General features: G+C 42.3%; 1 protein-coding gene across 2 annotated transcripts in view; it reads left to right on the top strand.

Moving 5' to 3' along the window:
* The first annotated feature begins 288 nt into the window (after window positions 1-288).
* ITM2B (integral membrane protein 2B) overlaps window positions 289-20924 on the top strand; it is a 28508-nt gene continuing 7872 nt past the window's right edge. The window contains exons 1-3 of one of the 2 annotated variants that reach the window (XM_082496093.1): window positions 289-566; window positions 18403-18531; window positions 20645-20848. In XM_082496093.1, the coding sequence (XP_082352219.1) occupies window positions 468-566; window positions 18403-18531; window positions 20645-20848 (432 nt within the window). In that variant the 5' untranslated portion in view covers window positions 289-467. Of the gene's footprint in view, window positions 567-18402; window positions 18532-20641; window positions 20849-20924 lie in introns of both variants that reach the window. The other variant, XM_082496092.1, reaches the window with a different exon arrangement.

Here is a 20924-nt window from a genome sequence, read left to right on the forward strand (position 1 = left end):
GGCCAGGGCGGGGGCACCGGGCTGCTGCCGGCGGTGCCACCCAGGGGCACAGCCAGGCGCCGGCAGAGAGGTGGAGAGGTGGCCCCCGCGGGGCACGCAGCCCGCGGCCACCGAGAGGGGACCTCCGCGCTGGAGGGGAAACCCAACCCTCTCCCTACCCCAGGCCGGTCCAGGAGAGCGGAGGGCAAGACCCCACCGCCCCCTCCACCTCCCCTCTTCCCGCCCGCCCTGTCAGGCACCGCCTCCTCTTCTCCCCGCCCCTCCGCAGGCCGCGGCCCGCCTCTCCTCCTCCTCCGCCGCTTGACAAGGGGACGGGGGCGGCAGTCGCGGTGAGGCGACAGCGGAGGGGGGGGTGGTGGCGGTAGCAGCGACAAGGCAGGAGGTAGCAAGGCAGTCTTCGAAGCTCCGGCGGTGCGGGTTGCTTCTTGTCCTTTTCTCTCTTGCGTGCGGGGCTTTGAGGAGCGGCCATGGTGAAGGTGTCGTTCAACTCGGCGTTGGCGCAGAAAGAGGCGGCGAAGAAGGAGGAGGAGAACAGCCAGGTGCTGATCCTACCGCCGGACGCCAAGGTGGGGATCGGCGGGGGGACAGAGCCGGAGGGGCCGGCCCGGCTGCGCGGCGGTGGGGGCTCGGCTGGGCTGGGCTCGGCGGTGAGGTGTTGCCGGGTGGCGGGAGACCCGCTGGGGACGATTCTGTTCTTTACGGGCTCTTTTTTTTCCCCACCCCCGTCTCCCCCGGCGATAAGCCGCGGGCGGGCCGGCAGGGAAGGCTGCGCAGCGCTGTGCCCCGCCGCCCCTCTCCGTTCACGCTTCTTAAAATGGCTGACAGGAGAGGGAGCTTTAAACCGCCGTTTCTCCCTACTTTTTTTTGGGAGGGGGGGGGGGAATGATTATTTTTTTTTATTTAAAAGCCCGGCAGAGCTTGGACCGCGTCCAACTCGGCTTTTAAGGCGCTTTTCGCCCCCTTCCCCCTCCCCCCTTTTTTTTTTTTTTTTTTTTTTTTTTTTTTACGGCGTGCCCCGTCCGCACCCGGCCGTGGCAGCGAGCGGGAGGGGGCCGGCCCGGCACAGCAAAGGGGGCTGCCCTGGCCGGCCCACCGCCGCCTGTCCCGCAGGGATACACGCACCCGGCGGGCTGCCGGCGAGCTCCCCAACCTGAAACGCTTCAGGGGAGAGGGGGAGCGCTCGGCGAGGGTGAACTTGGGGGGGGGGGGGGCGTGTGTGCAGAGCCCGGTGGTCGTGTGCGAGCAGTCAACTTCGCCTTCAAACTTGGGCTGGTTTATATAAAAGAACAAAAGAGCTGCCCCCGCCCCAAAACAGCACCCAGGCTGCCCGCGCTGTCGCCGTCCCTCCGCGCCTCCAAACAGCAACAAAGAACGCAACAGCAGCGGCTTTTAAAGTTTTGTTTGGTTGGTTGGTTGTTCGTTTGCTTTTTTGAAGCGCAGAGCTGCCCAGAATATAAAGGGTTTTGGTTGCAGTCTCTGTGCTGCCGTAGTCAAAAGCAGTTTTTAATTAGGAGTAGCGTAATTTGCCCTAAGCTCTGTGAAAAGGGAATGAAAACTTGAAAAATGGCCAGCCGCACACAGACAGCGTGCTTGGCTGTTTTCATTTGCTATCACAAGCTTTTGTGCATCGAGCCTCTGAATTACCAGATTAGATCTGCAAAAGAGATAAGTGTTTTTTAATTTCCTAAATCTTTCTGATGAAATTCTAAAGACAGTACGTGTTAAATTCTTAGCATGAAGTTGTGCCCCCGTATGTTTTGTCGTGATTTTGATGGGGCTGGGTTCTTCACCTGCAGAACCCACTGTCATTTCAAAGCCAAGGGGGGGACCACAAGATGTTTTGTAGTGACATCTTCCTGGTAGAGCAAGTGGTGAAATTTCACACTTCTACTGAACATACTGCATTTATAAAACTCGGTCCAAAGTCTTTAAATCTTTAGAACAGCGTGCCACAACAGATGGGACAGTGTCATTACTCAAATTGCTTGCAATCATGGGAAATCCGTTAGGTGATCTCTGTGCCTAGTTGTTCCTAGCAGGAGAGCTGTTCTCTAGAAGGTAATGGGTTCCCTGAGCCCAGCTTGAGCTGCGGAGTTCCTTCCTGACCCCAGGTTTGGTGGTCAGTTTCACACCAAGTATGTAAGCAAGACACAAACTACAAGTTCCAGAAAAAGGGGGTTTTGTACTACCTTGGAATCCAGATCTGCCCTGGATGATGTTTGTTCCCAGATAGCCTACGAATTTGGGCTTGTTGTTCCTACTGCCAAACAAACAAAATACATCTGGCTAATTGTACACTGGGGAGCAAATCCTCCTGACCCTGTCCAGATACTGACAGAAGCATGTTATTTGACTATGATTTCCTTAATGTGGAGCTGTAAATTCTTGCAGCTGAGGATGAGATACAGGATATGCCTTAACTTTGCTCAGGTCTTAGTACTGCTTTCCTTACCTAGAAATGAAACTTGCAAACATTTATTAACCAGGTCAAAAGGTGGTCTGGTCTCACAGTAGCTACTTACAAGTTCTTGCACTGTTAGCAGGGGATGAACATGCCTGAACAAGGCTTAAAACAGTCCTAAAATAGCATGCTAGGAGCGGATGCTCTGTACAGATGAAAATTCCAAAAGCAAATGAGCGCTCTTAAGGGACATCGAGCCTTTGACATTCTCCTTGATGCATTTCTGTCTTTTTTCAGAACTGCAGATCTGCACCTACAAGTGGGCAAAAATCTCTTGAATAAGCTTTATTTGAACTTGTGCGTTTTAGAGCATAAATAAAAGCAGATCTGAGTACAGTAGCATCATCTGTAGTTTTTGTAGAAAAAGCTCTGCAGTCCCTGCAGGATTAATAATATTAAAACAGATTATGTCATGTAGCTGTAGAGGTATTTGGGTCTTCGAGTCTGGAAGTTTATTCTCGGATCTCGTACAAAAAAGGGAACTGAGGGCCATTGTAAAACTTGATGCCTTTGAGGTAAGTGCAAGATATGCTCTTTGAACTCTGCCTTCTCTAATATAAACGCATTAGAAATGAATCTCTCTTTCCCCCCTCCACAAGGAACTTCTACTGCGTATGTAGTTCTTTGGAAGGAAAGAGAAAAATAAACCACATCTGACAAATGTATTATTCATATCACTTCATTGCTGGAAAACCTTTAGCTTCAAGTGAAGTTTGAAGGCAATATGAGACTGTATATAGAAGAGTGAAATCTGGTAGATTGAAAAAAGGTGGCATCTCCAAAACAGCCTATATGGGATATTTGTTTTCCCCTCTCTGGTATCTTTACAGCCATTGTTTCTATAGAACAATAAATAGATCTGGATCACGAGTGTGAACATGAAAAGTATTACAACATTTCATAGAATTGTAGAATGGTTTAGGTTGGAAAGGACCTTTAAGGTCATCGAGTTCCAACCCCCCTGCCATAGGCAGGGCCACCTCCCACTAGACCAGGTTGCCCAAGGCCACATCCAGCCTGGCCTTGAACACCTCCAGGGATGGGGCCTCAACAGCTTCTCTGGGCAACCTGTTCCAGTGCCTTACCACCCTCAAAGTGAAAACCTTCTTCCTAATGTTTAATCTAAACCTGCCCTCTTCCAGTTTGAAGCCATTCCCCCTTGTCCTATCACTACATGCCCTAGTAAAAAGTCCTTCCCCAGCTCTCCTGTAGGCCCCCTTTAGGTATTGGAAGGCCACAATAAGATCTCCCCAGAGCCTTCTCTTCTCCAGGCTGAACAGCCCCAACTCTTTTAGCCTCTCCTCATAGGAGAGGTGCTCCAGCCCTCGGATCATCCTTGTGGCTCTCCTCTGGACATGCTCCAGAAGGTCCATGTCCTTCTGACATGTCCTTTAATGAAGCTTTCTTTTATGAAGAAAGTCCTGGAAGGCGTTCTGGACTTGAAGTAAATGGAAACACCTAAGAATGGAAGAGGATCAGCAGAATTGCACATTCAGAATTTTATAATCAAGAACTTACAAAGATTTGAGCAAGAGATGTTAGTAAACAAGTTGATATTAATGAATAAAGACAAATACTCTGTAGTGTCCAGAAAATAAAGATTCGTGGAATAAGCTTTTGGGCTAGTTCTTTGACGGACTCCTGCTGCTGCCTTTCCCGGCACAGTGTCATGAAGACTGCCACTCTGTCTGCCCCTTCAGGATTATTCTCAAGTAGACAGTCTTCTTAGGGCTTATTAAAGAGCATTTGTGGCTAAAATATGCTCATGATCTGGCATCGAAATACTCTGATCTCACCAAAGTTTGCCTGGTAACCTCTCATGCAGACACTAATAGGAAATTAATTGGGGAAGGAAGGAGAGGAAGATGGAGAAGAGTAGGGGATGTATCACAGGAACAACAGCTTAAAAAGCTTTAGCAGAAGGCAGTGGTCTTAGGCATCGGGGTATGCTACTTAAAAAGGAATTTAAAAATCAAAGAGTGCTCTGCATAAATCACCTGTTGGTATTACTGTGTGTTGTGAAAGTGGCTCCATACTTAGTGTAGGCAACTGTTCAACTCTGCTACTAATGCTGGGATGATACGTCTGTGCTATAATTCTTGGCGAAAATACAGAATACTCTTAGGGAAGGTTCTCAGGCCACATGTAATTTTCCACTTTGCTCATTGTCAGTACAATAGGGTATTTTATGACCCAGTTTCCCAACAAACAAACAATGTGTGGTATTTTAACACTTCTTCCTACAATAGATCTTTGGAGAGCCAAAGATGGTTCCGAGCGTAGTTGAAGTCTTCAGACAGTTTGCAGAGTCCGTTCCATAGATTAAGTCCTGCCCAAAGCTCTTTGGGCCCTTAGTAACTCTCAGGCAGTTGCTCTTTTCAGCCAGTGTAGGTTGTTTTTTTTAATCTTCTTGGGGTGCTCAACTCAGTGCATCTTTACCAAATACAGTACGCGGAAGCTGTGGATTCACACATACGTATCATAGATGACCTTTGGATAGCTGTGAGATTTTGATATGAAAGTGTAAATGTTAAGAATTTTAAAAGCATCAGCTTTATGCATTTATTCCTTATGAGAACATTATTACTCTGCACTCCAAAATTTATCTTTTTTTTTCCAGTTTAGCTTAATGTTTTCTAAAGCGTACTAAAGTAAGCACTTTTAACACAGAATAAGAGGGTCCACCTGGGAAATACTGTTGAGCAACTAATAAGCACTATTTTTCTATGCAGAAAACCCCTTAGATTTTTGTGTAATTGATGTTAGATGTTTCTGAAATAAAGGCGTTAGCTTTACAGTTGCTATATTCTATGTGTGTGTAAATATATATAAATACTATATAACATACTTATATGCTATATATCTGTTAGTATACACACTAATAAATAGTCATTAGTTTATGGTTTTGCTGTCAGGAAAGCAGGTTTTCCTGTTTTATGGGACATGTCTGTTGATGGGTGTCTTGGGGTTGTTTTGTTTGGTTTTTATTTTTTTCTTGGAGGAGCTTCCTTATTCCCTTTATAGCCTTCCTCCAGCCAAATCTTCTATAGGCCTTTGCTCTTTCCTCAGCGGTGACTGGTGAGTCTTTGTATTTTTCTGAGTTTTCCATGATGCAGCTAGGTCATTAAACCAACCAGCTTCTGCTACCTGTCAGAGCATTCTGGATTAAGGCATGATTATTTAAAAGAGGATCAGAAGTAAAAAATCCTGGCAAACTGAATTCTCTCCCCTTTCTCCTCCCTGACTTTGCCAAGATTTTAATAAAAAGCCACCAAACCTCAGATGAAAACCGTCCAGTTTCAGGTACAAAGAGTCCCCAGAAATCTGTTGCTTCTTTGGCTTTATGATTACCTGCAAGCATAAATTCAGGGAAATTGGGTTTACGTAAACAAAATTTGTGGCAGGGGTTGTTCATGAGGAACAATTCCTAAGAAAAGAAATCTTGTGGCTGATGTCATCCCTGCATCCTTTTACAAGGTGAATGCGTGCTACTGGTTAAGTAGTGCAGCTTCCTTAAAATAAGATCACTGTGGTCTTGAGATGTTTGGCACCTAAAGCTGTTCCGTAGAGGTTGCCAGCAATTGAGAGAACAATACGAAAAAAAAAAAGTCTTAAAAAGTTTGTGGTGCTGCTCTGAAAATCTCTCGCTATTTTGAAGTGAGTTTAGGAATTTGGAATTAGAAGTTAGAAAGTTCAAAAAGTGATCTGGAAGAGCTTGTGTCATCCCCATTCCCCCCCCAGCAATGGAAATGAACCTGTGGGACAGGGGAGTTCTGTCAGTGGCCCATATCTCACTTCCTTTTCTGTTTCTCCTCACTTCCTGACCTGAATAACAAATACAAAGCTTCGGTTTGGAAATACAACCATTTCCCAGAAGAATGATATTTAATATTTCAGACAGGATGTATTCTACCAGACCTTTGTGATAACTGCTTTGTCAGTTGTTTGTATCATTTATGGTTTTGGCTGTTGGAGCAAGAGCTGATGTCTGTACATATCACTACAGGTTGTATGAATTCAGTGCAGGGATGAGCATAGAGATGATGCAAATACTTTATGCACTTGTAAATAGTTTCTCTTTTCAGATTAACAGACATACTTGGCTGAGGCCCTTTGCCCTAAAAATGTATTTGCAGAACTTTTTTTTTTTTTTTTTTTTTTTAGTTAACGTTATCATGTGGCAAAGTTCGTAACTAGACGAAGCTTTATGCAGTGCAATATCTAAAAAAACGATGCTGTGCTGTAATGTATCGTTACAGATAATGCCGTAAATACTTCTCTCATATTCACTCCTGCCTTTCTGTGCTGCAATATTATTTTCTTTCTGATAACCTTCAAAAAATTAGTTTGAATATTAACAGTGCATAGTAGTATGAAAAATACCACTTAAACAGAGGCTGTTGGAACGAAAAGTTCTGCTCAGTGGGAAAAGCTGAAGTTAAATTGGTTCATTTCTGAAGATGTGGATCAGGATGAAATGCTGAGCTTCCCTGTAAAAACAAACACTTGAAAGAAAATGTTCTTGGAATCAACAGTATTTTCAAGGGAAACAGTTTAGGCTCCTTCCAGTATAATACCTATTCCTACATATGAATGTCTTAAGAAAAGTTTAATTTCAAAACATAATGTGTATGTATGGGGTTTTTTTGTTCCTGTTAAGTATTTTAATGAAATGTTTACAGTTGCAAATGTAATCTAACAGTTGTATTCTTATAGACTCAAATAAATCAATTTTCTTCGTTATTTGCGTGGTGTTTTCCATTTTTTTCTTATCAGCAATTTAATAAATTTTGATGCTAGTAGTCATTTGAGGGGGAGTTATAAGAATGGTAAGCATACTTACCTCCAGCAATATTTTCAGTTAACTCTTCTGCAGTTGTGATTTTGGAGTATTTGTGAGCATTATATGTATTTTCTATCCAGTCGCCACTAGCTACAGGCATCAAATAGCTTATATACAAAGAAAGTAGTTCTCTCTGTGACTCTCAGGAAGTATCTTCAAAAGCTGCATTTTAGTCGTAGTCATTTTAAATGTTCTTTATTCTATGCTTCCACAACCATTGTGACGTATTTCAAACATACGAACTATAGCTGGGATAAGTAATGGTGCATCCTGTTAGCTATTGAATAGATTCCTTTTTTTTTTTTTTCCCTTTTGCTCCCCCCCCGCCCCCTCCATTTATGCTGTGATTGACAAAGGTTAGCATTATCTGTTTTTAGTCTCCTGATCCATATGAATAATACAACGTTCATTTTCTTACTATTTATGTACTGCTTTTTATCCTCAGTGGAAATTACTTTGAATCTACAGATGAAAAGCATGCTAATTTATAAAACTCAGATATCTGTCCTAATTTTACAGATGTGGTAAACCAAAGGAATGAGATAATTAATAAAACTGAGCTCTGCAGTGAAGTCAGAAATGGTTTTGCAGCAGACATCACGTGGCCTAGGGTTTGGACCACAATGGACATATAGAGAGACTCCAGTTCCTATCTGAGTGATCGATGCGGCATCTACAAGTAAGGGTGCTTTGTGCAACAGCCTTACAAAATTTGCCATGGAAAAAAACGGCAAAGTAGGATTTGCCCAACAGTTATTATAGAGGTTGTGGAAAAAAATAAGTTGATATTTTGTTTGCCCTTTCCAAATATTGTCAGTGTATGTGTGTATACAAATATTTTTATAAAGTTTATACCTTATTAAGTATATAATATATATTATTTATATATATATATATACACACACATAAAAATAAAACCCACAGGCATTTTAAGAGCAGAGTTCCTTGAATGCACATCCGTGGATAATTTGTGGTTGTCTTCCTCCTGGGGTTCAACAAACTCCTGCTTTTGATGGCAGCTTGCTGCTGTTTCGAGGGTAGAATGAGACGGTGGAATGACTGTGGAAAAAGAGTACACTGTGGAGATGGTATTGGGAGGGGGCGGTGATCTCTGGGATGGATCTTACATGATTGATGGATCTTACATGATTGCTGAATCATGAAGACCTATTTATTTATTTATTTTAAAAGATGTAGTGTGCATAGAAAACCCTCGCGTTTACATGTTTGAAAATGCAGTACTGTTTGCAGGGCGGGAGGCTGAACGTGGCTTTTTAAGGCTGCTGCCACAGCGCGGTGAGTTGGGAGTTGGTCTTGCTTAAGGTCTGCAGTTTTGGGAAGTTCTCTTGTGGCTCGGTGAGGTGCGTGAACACTGGCCAGCGTCCGTGTTTCTGCAGGGCGCAATGCTGCCGGGTGCTGGGGGTACTGCCGGAGCATGTGTTCCACTTCAGGCTGTGCATGGTCTAATTTGCAGGGAAGCCCCTCAGATTGTTACAACAGTTTCTTCTAAAAAGAGGACGTAATTAAACATAAGCCTTTCAAGGTCAGCTCTCCTGTGCTGGTACTCATAAGTGCTACTATTAAGTGCTATTCTGTATTTGGATGTAGAATGGCTTCCACTTAGAGAACTCTGCTTGCTGTACAGGTACTACACATCTTAATTCACGAACACGTGTATTAGCAAGGTATGTTTTTTTTTGAGGACAGGGCTGCCACTCAAAGGCACCCCAGCAGGCTACAGTAATGGGCTGAACAGAACCTCATGAGTTTCAGAAGTAACAAATGTAAAGTCCTGTACTGAGAACAGACTCACCCCTCCATCAGGACAGGCTGGGGACCACCTGGCTAGGAAGCCGATCTGCTTGAGAAAGACCAAGGGCTCATGGTGGACAGTCAGCTGGGCAGGAGTTGCTGGCATCGCTGAAAGCTGAGAGCTTTCTCATCAAAAAAAGAGACATCAAAGACATCAACAGACTGTTGCGAGTACAGCAGGGGCCACACTGATGGTTGGGGGCTGGAGCGCATGCCCTGTGAGGAGTGGCCAAGGGAGTGGTGGTTGCTCACCCTGGAGATGATACAGCTGCGTGTCGTGGTTTGGGCCTCAAACCAAAAACGTGGAGAGGTGACTGAAAAGACAGTGGCCATAAATTGAAAAAGGAGAGCTTCCAACTGGGTAGAAGCAAATTATTTTTCAGTCTGAGGAGAACTGAATGCTGAGCAGGTTGCCCAGAGAAGCTTTGAAGTCACAGTCCTTGGAGGTTTTCAAAACTTCACTGGACAGTGAGCAACCTGGACAAGCTTCAGAGTCCACCCTCCTTTTGAGCAAGAGGCTGGACTAGAGACCTCCCAAGTGATTTCTTTGATGCTAAATTCTACTTTTGGGAGAAACTGAGACACAGTGTTTGTAACTTGCTTGAGATGACATACCATCTGTGGCTGAACTGGGAATAGAGTTATTAATTCTGAGGCTCAGTGGTGCATATGTGCATGCTAATGAGATCTCTTGGGTGAAAGAGCCATCACCGCTTGGGAAAATAGCCTTGAGAGAAATCTAGGTTAAATCCACATAGCGTTCCATCATACTAATGTCTCAGATTCAGGCAGTCATAAGAGAAAAGCAAAGACATTTCAGACATAAGAACTGAGCAGGGTAAGGAAGAGACAGGAACTGGAACAATCAAGGTCAAAATGATAATTTAGTATTGATCCATTTTAAGTGGAACAGGAACCTTCCAAGTTCCTGTTTTGAAACGTTGAACTAATAATTCAGGATAAAGTCGAGAGAAATACTACACTTCAAGTTATAGGTTTATTTAGTGTAGTTTTTATAAGTATCGTAGAACGCAAGTCAATTTTAAGTCAAAGAATATGGGTTGGAAAAAGGTTTTTGGCAATGTGTAAAAATTAAGCATTTTTAAAAATTGGACAGTTTATTGAAAAGCCACGTTTGACATGCTGTAACGGGTGTAGTGGTTTTGTTTTCTGAAGGCAAACTGTATTATGAAGAATGTGCCATATAACCTCTAGGTTTGGAGTTTCTTATTTAAAAGAAATAAACATCCCTCAGGCATCTCTTGCCAGATATCTGTGCAAGTTTTTGTCTGTGTGTTTTGGTCTGTGACTTGCAAACCGTTGCACCAGAACACTTCTCTTTTCTTAACATACTTGAGAAAAATAAGTGTGGAATGCGGACCAAATTTCCATCATTCTAATTTATGAAAATGTATAGGTAAAGTAATCAACATTTATATATCGTATAAAACCAAAACAAAACTGGCTTCTACCACTTCTTCACTGGCAAAGCTTATGAAAACTTTTTGTATTGAGTATGGTGGCAATAGCAGATCTCTGTGGTTGTCATGGCACAAGAACTTTTGAATTCAACATCCAGCCATTTAAAGACAACACATTTTCCAAGTAGGTTTTGTTGGAAGTTTCATGTCGTGGGCAAGGGGAGGGGGGGAGAAGGCAGAAGAATCATAAAGCCCCATAGCGAAGGAAATAAATTATATGGGGAACTTTTTTACTTGTCTAGCACAGAGCCAGCACTCCTGGATTTGTATTTTATTTACTTTTTGTTAAATCAATCCAGTGGTTAGGGTTATTTACTAATCCTTTCCCTGTATAGTATTAGCGTTACTTAAAAACTGTAGATGTGTATCACAGAATGGTTGAGGTTGGAAAGGACCTCTGGAGGTCAGCTGGGCCAACCCCCCTGCTCAAGCAGGGCCACCTAGAGCCAGTTGTCCAGGACTGTGTCCAGTTGGCTTTTGAGAATCTCCAAGGATGGACACTCCACAACCTCCCTGGTCAACTTGTGCCAGTGCTGAGTCACCCTCACAGTAAAAAAGTATTTCCTGATGTTCAGAGGGAATCTAAGATGGTATTAAGATCCTGTTGTGCTGACTGCTGTACAGAAGGGAAGGGGGGGCAGTCCTTGGCCCTGAGTGTTTACAGTGAAAACGCGGGACAAAGAGGCCCAGGAGTGTTGGTTGGTGGGGCAAGCTAAAGGTAGAGCATTTCTGTGGCTGTAGCCCAGCTCCTTTTCCTGAGAGCATAGCACACTGATGTGGTGAGTGGTTTGTCTTGTAGCAGTAATGAAGGGAGGTAATGGAAATAAGGTTTGCCCAGTACTCTGTGTGTTGCAGACCAGAGAACTCTGCTTTGGGGTGGGGAAAGATATGGGGGGCATAGATGCAGGATAAGAAGGAAGTTAAGGAAGACTTGAAACCACTGGGTTTGGTGGTGGGAGAAGGGAGTTGAGGGATCTTGGAACTTGACAGAGAATAGAGGAACAATTTGAGTAACACAGAAGAAAACGGAGTAAAATACAGCATGTGGTTAGTTGTGCAATTGCTGTAAGCAGCCTGGGATGAGGGTGTAGCTGAAAGGTGTACATGTGAATCACCTGAAGAAACTTCTTGCCTGGTCTACAAACACAGAACTTTCAGACCATTTAAATGAGTGTGGTTAGGTTGTTTGGTTTTGGGTTTGTTTTTTTTTTTTGGGGGGGGGGGGTTTGTTTTTGGTTTTTTTTTTCACTTTCTAGGCCATATAAGACCAACATTAACAATAAAAATAACCACTCTTAACAATACTGCTCCCAAATTTAATCAAAACAGCAGACTGAATAGTTACAGGCTGCTGCTTCTTTACCCGTCCTCTTTAATTGTTTGCTGCTATCAAGTTTTGTAATCTCTTATCTCAGAAGTTGAAGGCAGTGTTTAGGTAAATCAGGATTACTCACGTCAGCTAAGAATTGCAGGATTACTCTTCCGAGGCAGTTTCTTTTATTGTCCCTCTATCATGTAGCTGTGGGTGAACTGCTGATTCACATCCTTTACATTCACTTTATAGTTGTTCCTTGACTTCCTGCAGAGAAATTGAACTCTTTGTGTTTCACCATGTTTCTCTCTAGTTTTATTTCCTGCGCCCCTTTTCTTGCCTGTTTTTTGTTCTCCCTTCACCTCCATCTTTCCCGATACATGCAACTTCCTTCTGATCCGCCAGCACTGATTCCCTTTTTAAGATTATCTTGAGCTGGTGTCTTATACTAATGTTTTTATTCCACGATGGTTATGACATTTGAACCATGAAATGAGTCATTTGACAGACACCTCATTTTTTAATAAAACACACCTATTATTTGGTGAAAGGTAGCATTCAACCAATATGAAAATGACCTCAGACTTTGAACTTTGGCAATCTCTTGGTATGTATTTTCTTGCCACTGCTGGATTTCCTAGTGCTGTACAACAGATTTTGTGTTTACAATGTTATTCTATAGAGCGTATATAGATAGTAGAAATACAGGAAGAGGTTAATAGTACCAACTGCCTCATAGATAATTTAAATTAATTAATATCCTTGGTTATCCAAGCTACGTGACTGCAGCAAGCAACACCAGAACTAAAGTCTGGTTTTCATGCTATTCTTTGGGCAGAGAGCCTTTGGCCAGATGGACAAGTCCCTGTCCATCTTGACAGAAGAGGAACTGGCAGTGCTGCCACAGCGGGGTTGCAGTGTTCAGATATCAACTGTACATAAACAACCATAGCTTGTTTTCAGGCTTCATCATCTGCGTAGAAAGAATACGTCACTCCTTGTGATAAGCGAGAGATCTCTGCAGCATCTATTGTATACAGAGTCTGTTTTTCCAACTAGCAAGTTAAAAGATCATTGTACTTAAAATTTAAATTTAATTTTATTAGGAAGCATAAAATTGCTGCTTGAGAGGCAGATCAGTATGATGGCCTTCCAGATTCGCAGCATCTGCCAAGTGAGGAGTCTTGCAAAAGCCTGCCTTAATTTCCCATCTGCAACAAGTAATAAATAGAATACCAGGCTTGGAGCAGTCTTCAGGCAGGAATACCATGGGAGGAATGCAGACCTCTTTCTAAATTGAGTTCATTTTAAATTGACTGTCTTTTGGGAGGATTTTCTACAGATGTCAGATTTACAAGTCAGAGCAGGCAAGCCTGACCAACAGAATTCAGTTTATACAGCCGTTGGTCAGTATTTTATTTCAAGACTTCTTAGCCTCCCTCATTAAAAAACACTTTCAGGGAGTCATCATTAACTTCTCTTTTCCCCATTCCACTCATTAAAGCTGCAGTTGGTCAATATTTGCCTTTAGGAAGCTCAGTCTGCCCCACTGCATTCTCTCCATCCGTGTGAGCTAAGTGGCACGCAAAGGACCTCGGAAGAAAACTGTTCTGAACAGCTTCCAGCCAGTTTTACCCACACTAATTGTAAGCTTTTATATATGTATGTGTGTGTATATATATATTAGATGTTATTCTCAGATGCATAATTATGGACAGTTTGTGTATTACGCTGCAGACATTTTTAGTCATATTTTTAATACTCTGAATATGGTTTCTCTGTGGATTAAAGACTCTGTGTCGGTTCTGAAAGACCTTTTCTCTTCCCAAAATTATTTTTACTGTTATTGTATCTATTTTTAAATTTGGCCTTTATCTTTTGCATAGGTGCACAACAGTCATACCGTATTCTGGACTCTCCACAGCATATCCAAGCACATCCATCATATCTGGTTTAGGTGGATTCTTACCTATTCATACAAATTTTTTACCTATTTTTATCTATTCATATAATTTTTTTTTAATCCTATAATTGATGTGTGCTTAATTTCTGTAATGGCACAAGCTCTGATAATCTTCTCGCCCATTTTAATATGAACTAGACATACGCCTTGTAAGTTTTCAGGCTGCTTTACTTTCATAATGTTAAAGCAATTATATTCCACTATGTACAAAAAGCCACAAGGGGAAAATCTAAGTAATTACCAAGTCTAATTATACACATTTGTGACTCAGTATTGAAGGTTCTTAGAAGAATTTTGTGATGTTGCCCCAAACATGAATTTGGTGCTTCTGAAATTCAGCAATTCATTAAAGAAAAAAAAAGTAGCATTGAAATTGAACCGAAAAGAGCAAGAGAATGTATGGCCAGTAGCCATTAATAACTGCTAACGTTTGCAGATTTAGAGGTTATAAACTCTTTTTTTCTTTCAATCCACTCCAGAACAGTTAATGCTAATTGTCGTAAATACATTCTTGTGAAGATCTCTCTCTCTCTGTAATTGAGAGGTGCTTTGGGAAATAGTTTGTGGTATCATTTTGTCCATCTCCCAAGTGTTTCATGGTTCCAGTAACAAGACGAACTGCGGCTTTACATGAGCTGCTGCAGTTACTGATGAAGGGGTCTGTACTCAAAACTGCAGTCATCTTGCAACTGCTTTGTGAGAAGACCGCCAATTTGAGAGACACCTTTAAATCTCAAATAAGAGAGAATTTAATATTTCTCATTTTCTGTCTACAGGAAAATTGTTCCTGCAAAAGTTAAAGCTATTCAGGTTGGGAAGCTCTGAGCCGTTTAATTTTAACACTGTAGGATTTAGTGTACAAGTGGCAGAGAGATGCTTCTGTTTAATGTCTTGTCCATGGGAAACAGGCTAATCAAATGTTTCCCAATTAGAACAATCAGCTCATCAAGGGAAACAGGCCAGTATTGGGCTTGCATCCAGTTCCTCCTAAGGCATTTTGCATCAGAGAAGATTAGTTCTGTGGCATCATCTTAAAGTTGAGGATTCACCAGGGAGCTGGAAGTACACAGGGCAGGGATGAAGCAGACGAGGGGAAAGAAAAGCACGGGAACAGCCATGATTAATTACTGCTGCCCACAAAAGCAGAGAGGCATATTTTTAGAGGTCAGTCTTCACCTCAAGTGCATGATGCTTTCTTTTGTCAGATACCTCTGGCCGTGGAAAGCTGACCTAGAGAAAAAATAGTCAGCGAGGGCTGCAGTCTCATGTTGTGCTCTGGCTTCAGAAGCCAATGCTGTTATCGGGGAACAAAGTACTGTTGTAACTATGCGGGAAGAGGCGCTAATTCAGCACTGTCCCTCTTCGCGGGGATCCGCTTTCACTTAATGTTTTTTCTTTCAGAACATGAGTCACCTGGAAGGAGGGTGTGCATCCGTCACACTTTCTTCTCTTGCAGTGCGGAGGGTCAGATTTATATAGCGAGGGATGAATTATTCTTTTGGGTCAATTCAGCCCAAACTAAGCTGTCATGGCAACAATACAAAAGCTTAACCAGCTTAGCCATGGGACAGCTACTAATATGAGTATAATTTAGTTTCAGTAGGTTATTTATAATATTTTAATTTAAGGTGGTTTTAAACTGCTTGATGGTGTACTTAGTTTTCAGATTCAGAACAGGAAACCAATTCTGTGTTCTCCTTCAACAGCATAAAATGTTTTTTAAGTGTTACCTCATCTTTGTGGTTCCTCTGTACTGAGGTGCAATACTTTCATGCACTGTCCTAAGCAAGAGGCTAAACTGGGCTTGAACTCTTGCTCTAAATTTGATGTGCAGTAGGCTGTGGACAACTCAATGCAATAGGCAGCTACAAATACAAAGTATGTTACTGTGCCACCATTAGGGATGCCTTCAGAAATAATAATGATAAAATTTAGCTGCTAGTAGAAGATTAAAGAGTTGTATTAAAGGTATTGTTTACATCTGTCATCTGGTACACTAAAGCAAACTTATTTAGGGTGGAATACTGATAAACTTGTCCTTCAGGTTCCTTCTAGCATGGTAAAAGTGTAAAAGTGACTTTCCTTTTTCTGATTATTTTTGTGGCCCATGCAAAATTAATGCAACATTAATCCCCCTTTCCAGGTAGATATTCACACTGTGGTCCCCTCTGCACCATTTCCCAGATGCATATTTTGTAAGTCTTTCTGATGTAAAAATGGAAAAGGCAGTTGTTCCACTAATGGATAATTCTGCTTGCAGTTAAAAAAAAAAAGCATCACTGGGAAGGAATAAAGATACTCTTTATATTCTTCACTAGGGAATACTTCGGCATTGTATCTCAGAGCAGTTTGCTATCAGTTTTTCTCACATTAACTTATAACAGTTTAAGTGACAGCTATTTAAAAAAGTTTCAATTGAGTGTCCTCTATGTGTTGAAATATCTAGAGAAATAGTTACCTAATGATATGGGGCAACATAAAAATAAATTTCCTTGTTTTACCTGGTTTAGATTTATAATTGAGATGATTTATAGAAGAATCCACAGTGAATCTTAACCTGACCTGAAAGTTAATTAGATTACCATGGGTATTATGTTCTATTCTCAGTCTTTGCAAACAGCCAGGTTAAAAATCACGCAGCTAGTAATCCTGGGATTCTTTACACTGAATTCCTTAAATATTTAGTAATGTAAATACTTTTAAAAGTTGTTACTTGTCTTTTTATTCTGGTTTTTCAGTCCACGGCAACCGTTTTCTAGCCACTCACATTACACGGCAAAGTGAATCCCAGAAATGTTGGTTGGAAGGGGCCTCTGGAAGTCATCTGGTCCAACCTCCCTTTAGAAACAGGATGGTTGCCACAGCAAGGTCAGCCATGGCTTTGGTTGAGTCTTGAAAACCTCCAAAGATGGAGATTTCACAGTCTGATTTACTGTGGTGGTTTGCAAGGTAATGTAAAACAAAATCTGTGAAATATCTTCAGTTTGACTCTACATATTTCTGAATCAGATTTTGGCAGCCGTTGCCTGGCAAAGAAGCTGCATTGCCACTTGTGTATGAAAGATAATTGCAGTCTGCTGTAAAGGTGGGTTTCACATCACCTAATTTTAGCTATGTATGAATTAGTTACCTAGTTTGTTAACCAAGGAATTTCCCACTATAATCAGTGAAAAGAAGTAAGTCTTTCCAAAAGACTTCTCCCTCTCAGGGATGGTTGGGACGAGTCATTCTCAGGAAGCGCCTCTTTCTCCCCACCATTTACAGGGAAGGTCCCCTTTCCATTTGGTGTCAGACTTGCTTAGATAGCTTCGGACAGATGAGGGGAATTCCTTCCCCACTGGACCAAGGTATCGTGGGGACTACACCCACAACTTTGTTGAAGTGGGAAATCATCCTAATTAGCCAATACTGCAAAAAAACCCTCACATGAGGCAGAACATGGACTGACAACTATAGCTATCGCTGCCTTCTCAAGTGCTTCCCTTATGCTCTTCCCTTATGCTCTTTGTCCATTTTCTGGTTTGGGGTTTTTTGTTTATTTGGCTGTAATGATTTCATCTTCGTCATCATGCTACCCTATTGTTGTTTTGGTTGCAGAGGGGTAGTGAATTTCTTTGTATTTATTTGAATTCTGAGATTTTCCCAGGATTATAATGGTTTGGATGAGGGTGACTCAAAGATTGGGGGGGTGGAGGGAGGGATTCTGGCTGGATTTTTTTTTTTTTTTGTATGTGAGTTATGCAAACACTTTGGGGAGGAAAGAGGATTGTGATGTGGCTGATAGAGGAAAGATTTTGCAAGAAGGAGTTTATTGCTTAGGATCCCTGTGGGGACTGCATGGTTATGCAAACTAGTGCCCCAGAGGGGAAACATCCTGTCATTCCTTTAGCGTAACATGCACAGCAGATAGAGTGAGGCATGGCCAACACTGTCTTAGAGCAGAAAGCTTCCTTAACTACAACTTACAAAGCGTCTTTTTTTCATTCCCTTTCTTAGTATTCTGTCACCAAAGAGGTGGTAAAGTCTGTCTCATCCTAATGGAACAACATAGGAAATGATATGTTTTGCTCTTCTTGTTACCTTTGATCTTTTGTTGGTTCTTCAGGTTCACTTAAATTGCATATACCAAGATAAAGAATCTGACTTTTCTGAATTGACTTCCTCGCTCTGCTGTTATTGCATGGAGGTTGCCTGAGAATGGGTATTTTTCTGTCTGCAGCCCGTAAAAAGGCTCACTGTGTGTTATTAGGTGTCTCGGGAGATTTTGGTATATTTTTCTCTTCCTTAAGTCTGCTGATTTAGTCAGTGATGATGGCATGAAAAGTGACTGTTAATACAAGTTTTCCTAAACCTCAGCTTAAATAGATTTATTTTAAGCTTTACCAAATAAAATATGTTTCCAAACAATTGTGCTAAAGTGTGTATAGCCTTTTCTGATGGATGCAATGTTTGTACTTGCTGGACCCGAAGTATCTGCTGTCATATATGTCTTGGGAACACTGTGTTGAAGGTCTCTCTGATGCATTGCAGGACCCTGAGGATGCTGTGCCTGTTGGGCAGAGGAGAGCCTGGTGCTGGTGCATGTGCTTCGGATTGGCCTTTATGCTGGCTGGTGTGATCCTGGGTGGTGCCTATCTGTACAAATATTTCGCATTCCAGGTGAGCCAAATACATGTTCTTTTGGGAGGGTTGCATTTTTCTCTGTTACGCTTTATGTTTAGAAGAGGGAAGAGCGGCAACAGGCTAAACCACATAGCTTTGCTGCTCCCTTTTGTATCTTTCTAAATCTTCAGCTTTTCTAAAGGCAAAGTGTATGTCCTGCCCTGAAGTTACCTATCGGCAGAGGAGGGCGGGAGCGAAGCTGGCAAATAAAAGGGAGCAACGCTTTTGAAAACCTTACTTTGCAGGGAAAGGATTATATCTAAGTAGGACTTGGGTTTAGGAACACCAGCGGTGCCCCAGATTTTCACCTGCCGGCTCTCCTGTTCAGCAGCGCTGAATGCTGGAGGTAGGTTAACCCCTTGAAAGCCTCCGGGTTTGACCCCAGATTTCCTAGAGGCATGCGGTACTGCTGTGGCACAGGAAAGGGACTGCTCGTCAAAGCAGGGCAGTGGCTCTCCTCCTTCCTAGCTTCCACAGGGATGAGAAAAAGAAGCCCTGCAGGGGACTGAGGAGAAGCACAGTCAGCGTGGTTAAACGTGTTCTGTCAAGTCTAATCCACGCTGACAAGATCAGACCTCTGACAAAACGTATTTTCAGTCTTTAACAAATGGCACCCCTGCAAGAGGAGCCCTGTGAAGGCAGTGGTGCCAGGGAAGTGGAGCATTTACCTGAAACATGGGAAATCTGAGTTAAATGTTGTGTTCCTTGGGGGAGAATCGTCACTGGGCAGCAGTGGATGTGCTGGGCTGTTGCCTAAGAGGTGCGAGCACACCCTCCCTCCTTCAAAAACTGCCAGGGTTGCAAGATTCACAGGGTCAGAAAGGGAGAGTATAACCAAAACATGAATCCCTCTAGCCCACCGGTTAGCACGCGTAATTATAAGGCAGAAATTCTGTGTTCTTGTCCCTGCTACCAGGATTATTCCCCCCCCCGCCCCATTTTAGTAGCTGCTAATGTAGAAGGCAAAGTGATTAAACATGAGATCTTCCAGCTGAACTTGCTGTAGTCTCTTTGGCTAGTGCCTTAACCTAATGTACAGGCGAGCAGTGGCGTTGCAAACGATGCTTAAACAGCATAGCGTATCTTGGTGGATTAACGAGCTCAGAGCGGCTGAAGGCCTGCTGTATTACTAACACATGTTCATCCACGCTTAGCACCGCAGTGCTCCACCTTTCACCTGCCAGCTAGCTGAAATCAAAAGTGCCCTGGCGTTGAAACCTGTGGTGCTTGTTCATGAGTCAGATCTGGGTAGAAGGAAACATTCAGGAATTGAGGTAACATTGCACTGAAGACAATGTTTCCAATGTAAAACTTTAAAGTGATGGCATGTGCGTATGCATAAGTTGTATGTTTCTAAAACTGTCTGGCCTATAAATTTGGTATATGACTTCCTCTGACTCAGGGCTTTATTTTACACTTCACTTAGGTGACTGCCATGTGTACTGTGACAGAAGGACCCAAATTGGTTGGTTTATTTTCTTTTAATTAGCTTTTTGTCTTTTAAAACTGTTCAAAACAACAATAATTTCTGTTAGAAACTGACTTCCAAAACTTCTGAAGCCTTGCAAAACTAAGCAACTTCACAGAATAATTGAGGTTGGAAGGAAACTCTTGAAGTCGTCTGGTCTAACCTGCTGCTGCAAGCAGGACCAAATTCAGAGTTAGGCTTGCTTTTTAAAAGTGATTTGGATGATCAGTTTCAATGTCTTAAATTGTAATTATTGACTGCAGTTAAATAATAATTTAATAATAATAATATGCATGCGTGTATATAGGTGTAGGAACTTCATTGTCGTTCTAAAAATAAGTGCCACAGATAATGGATGCAAAATAGAAGGCTAGATTTTAAGAACCTGCTTTAGGGATCCTGTTTTCCTTCACTTCCGGGGAATGACTCCCTCTGGGTTCAATACAATCAAGGTTTTACCCATGGTCCTATTGTAGGTAGCAGCTGGCTCCTACTTTGGTGTATGAATCAAATTAAAGGGAAAACATTTCATCTAGTCTGACAAGTTTTTCTTCTCCACAGTGCTTTGAGAATATTAGTTTTAAACTTCTAACAAGGCTACTGATGTTTTTGTGTGGCTGTGCTGTTTACTATTTTTAGCAGGGTGGTGTGTATTTCTGTGGAATAAAGTACATCGAAGACGGCTTAAGTTTACCTGAGCCTGGGGCAGAGGCTCAGAGTGCTCGCTACCACACTATTGAGCAAAACATTCAGATCCTGGAGGAGGAAGATGTTGAGTTTATCAGTGTGCCAGTCCCTGAATTTGCTGATAGCGATCCCGCTGATATTGTCCATGACTTCCACCGGGTAAGAAATATTTCTGAAGAAGCTGAAAGTATTTAAAACTCGAAAAATGCTCCCTCTCAGTCATCCTGATAAATGT

This window comes from Vanellus vanellus (assembly GCF_965231255.1).
Source record: "Vanellus vanellus genome assembly, chromosome: 1".
Taxonomy (NCBI): domain Eukaryota; kingdom Metazoa; phylum Chordata; class Aves; order Charadriiformes; family Charadriidae; genus Vanellus; species Vanellus vanellus.